The sequence below is a fragment of the Schistocerca gregaria genome, chromosome 4, assembly GCF_023897955.1.
Source record: "Schistocerca gregaria isolate iqSchGreg1 chromosome 4, iqSchGreg1.2, whole genome shotgun sequence".
NCBI classification, from domain to species: domain Eukaryota; kingdom Metazoa; phylum Arthropoda; class Insecta; order Orthoptera; family Acrididae; genus Schistocerca; species Schistocerca gregaria.
In genome coordinates, this window is record NC_064923.1 from 78537069 (window position 1) to 78540617 (window position 3549).

General features: G+C 39.8%; 1 protein-coding gene across 1 annotated transcript in view; it reads right to left on the reverse strand.

Moving 5' to 3' along the window:
- LOC126268133 (1-phosphatidylinositol 4,5-bisphosphate phosphodiesterase gamma-1) overlaps positions 1-3453 on the reverse strand; it is a 255096-nt gene extending 251643 nt beyond the window's left edge. The window contains exon 1 of the mRNA XM_049973664.1: positions 2949-3453. Coding sequence (XP_049829621.1) covers positions 2949-3156 — 208 coding nt within the window. The 5' untranslated portion in view covers positions 3157-3453. The remainder of the gene's footprint in view (positions 1-2948) is intronic.
- Positions 3454-3549: the final 96 nt, after the last annotated feature.

Consider the following 3549-nt stretch of genomic DNA (forward strand, 5'->3'; position numbering starts at 1 on the left):
CTTTAGTTACAACAGCAAACCACCACAGCTGCCATGAAGCCACTCTCCACACTCATTTTCTGAGCTTGTACTGTTAGGTAGTAACAGACATTATTCTGAACTGAAGTGTTGGGTTGGGTTGTTTGGGGGGAGAGACCAAACAGCAAGGTCATCGGTCTCATCAGATTAGGGAAGGACGGGGAAGGAAGTCAGCCGTGCCCTTTCAAAGGAACCATCCCGGCATTTGCCTGGAGCGATTTAGGGAAATCACAGAAAACCTAAATCAGGATGGCCAGACATGGGATTGAACCGTCATCCTATCGAATGCGAGTCCTGTGTGCAAAACACTGTGCCACCTCGCTCACTGAACAGAAGTGTCACATTGTCTAATCACGTGACCATCACTGCCCTTGCCCCGACTTATGTCAACTGTGGAAAGTCACTGGACAACCTAGTACTAGTTTTATAACATCTACAGCACCACAAATTGACAAATGTGCTCTTTTAAGGGGTGACTAATATTTTATCTGGTGAGCTTACATATCACTGGTTAAGAGCATTCATTCAGTTCCTCATTTGTCCACCCGAATCTTATTTTGACATTATGCTTTGCTTATGACCAGGATGTAGAAGATAACTGAAGGAACACAATTGACACATTGCTTAACATTGCAGGCTAAAGAGTTGGCCTTTATTATAAAATTAAATGTGTGCTGTGAACAGTAGCGCTGTTCACATTTTGACTCCTCTAGTACTGCGGCCCAGTTCACACTATATTATTAGTTCTGTTCCATAATGCCAAGCTAAATTTGTTTATATCTCTTGATAATACCACTTTACCTTTATCGTACACAGATATATTATAAATGGAACTGAGGATACTCACTGTGAATTAAAATCAATAGTCTGACAACAATTTTTGTTTTTATAGACTGGAATTAAAGAAACAAACTTTATAAAAGTAAAATTCTAAGTCCAAAAACACCCTTGCAAGACATCTGTTCAAAACAAACATCACTCTTCAACTACCTTAGCTGAAGCGTGAATATGACAGACATTAAAGTTGGCCTCTCAAGTATGTGTGACAGGATTACAAGAATACCGATGAAAAACTATGCAGGTGTCATGTCAAACACTCAAAATCATGTCGATTAGTTCTATTATCTTTCGCCGTGTTTGAAAGAGTTTTGATTTTATATTTCTTTCTGAATCCTAGTGATCATAGCTGTTGATAGCCCCTCAAAATGCAGAAAATCGATTGCTTGCTCTCTTCCTGAATAGTGTTGATAATGGTTTCAATTATATTGGCAACTTAACACCACAAAGAAGCCATTTAGAAACATTCTGCACTGAGCAAATCTTATTGTTTCAATCATAACAGCATTAAAGATGGCTTAAAGTGTCATTTTAAGATACAGGAAATAATTTTCATTGCCAGTAGCAGGTTTACCAAGAGTAACCACTCCACAACACGACTCGTATAGCTTGAGCAAAACGATCCGACTCTCGGCGTGGTGGCTGATGGGAGGCGTTACTCATATTACTCAGTTACAATCAGTTCCATCAGTCATTGCACTGAGTGTCAAGTTAGTTAGGTGGATGAGAGCAGCAGATCTCTGGTAGTGTTGTCTTACTCATGGCAATGCGGCCACATTCATTTCAGTGTGGGATCATCAGCAGCATTATGAATGGAACACACATGGATAGAGCACTGGGCTCTTTGCAGAGTAATCTCTCATCAAATGTAAAAGCATCAGTTTGGTGGTGAAAGGGTCCTGGTGGAGATGCATTTTGACTGCAGGCGCTTCACATGTCCATTGGTGAACAGAGGAATACCAATGACATCGAAAAGCATAGATAAGAAGTATGAAATAACATTACTGACTTTAGAAATGCAGTTAATTCCAACATCCTCTTCATAATTAAAAATACCCGTCTACTTCAAACTTCTCTGCTGAACAAAATTTTCACAGGTGAAGAATCTACCGAACCGACAACCCAGTGTGATCGATCTCTTCACAACCTCTGCATGGCTCCTAACCACAAAGATTATTCAGGTGCCAAAAGAGATCTCACAGAGAAAATGCTACATCTTTGTCAACACCTTGTGGCTGCTAGTGCTTCCAATAAACCCTACTATTTCATAACTAAATTTTTCCAGTTTTGTTACTTGAAAAAATTAAATATCTTCAGATTCACCATTTTCATTCCTTGTTTCGGACATTGATGAGCGCCAAAAATCTGTCTATAAACCCACCAACAATCTTTCCATGAATTATCAGCTGAAAAGTTCAGTGAGCTGATACACAGCTAAAAATTTTGAATTCCTGTAGATCCAAATGAAAATACTAGGCCCTAACTACCAAATATTATCTAGATTAAGGACTGTGAAGTTCAGCTGCCATATAACAAGCAACAGTATTCACAGAAGGTATTTACATCAAGAAGCAAACTGTTGGGAGCACACTGGGCTTATTTTTCTGTTATTCTGTTAGCAGCGTCTCTGTGCACTTCTGTCACCTCACTGATATTTTTCGACATATACACTATTGTGCCCCATTTCGTATTCGGAATGTCTCATTTTTAAAACTAAAGAAACGCTGCTGTTTTCTAGTTCCTTCAGCCGCTGATCATAACTGTCAAACTAGGTGATTTTTGCAACCATGTGTACGTGCAACTAAACACCATCTCTCAAATTTCAGTTTTCGGCGTTCAGTAAAACAGACAGTGAATCTGTAATCTTATTTACGGCGCGCTAGCTGGTCTGGTATTTTATGTTTGCATTAGAGAACTGCTGTAGATGGTGAAAAATTGTGTGTGCATACGCTTTTTATTTGCATCAGGGGTAAACCATTCATACAAACTTGATATGATCGCGTGTGGAATTGCTCCTTGCGCTACATTTACAAACAGCTTCAAGCAGAAATGATATGTCATACCAAACAAAACAAACATAAACAAACTCTTACCAGCTACTTCAAATGTCCTTATATTTGTTGTACGGGCCCAGACTAATTGCCGAGTTTCCCGTCGAAGCATTAGTGTTTTCCTTTCTGGTCGCTTGCGCTGGAAAAACTTTGTTACCACCGTTCCTCGTTCAAGCTGACTAATTATCTGCTCGGTTTCCGTGATCATGCTGCCTAAGGGAGTACCATTTGGCATACCCAACAAAGCCATGATTATTTGTAAAATATCACGCTACTACTTGGCAACACGTTTCGTGATGGTACCATTAAAAGCATTAAAATCGTGTCTCACAACACTTGAGGAAACCGCGAAGGAAACTAATCACCAAGTCTTCAGCGTCCTACGAAAAAATATCCATTTTTCAGTTCTTTTGTACTCAGTCTGAACCGCAGTAGCATGTTCTGAGATAACCACATTCCGTATGTTTTCCTGGTTCCTGACAGTCAGTCAGCACATGTCAACACCTTTACAGCCATCGACCTGACAGTTCTACTTTCATACTATCATGCTTTTCGCACCATCGCTACTCTACCCCGGAAATTTGTAAACATCTTTGGCAATGCAACAAAAGAGCAGCAATGTTATTGTTGAAGAGGTGGCAGC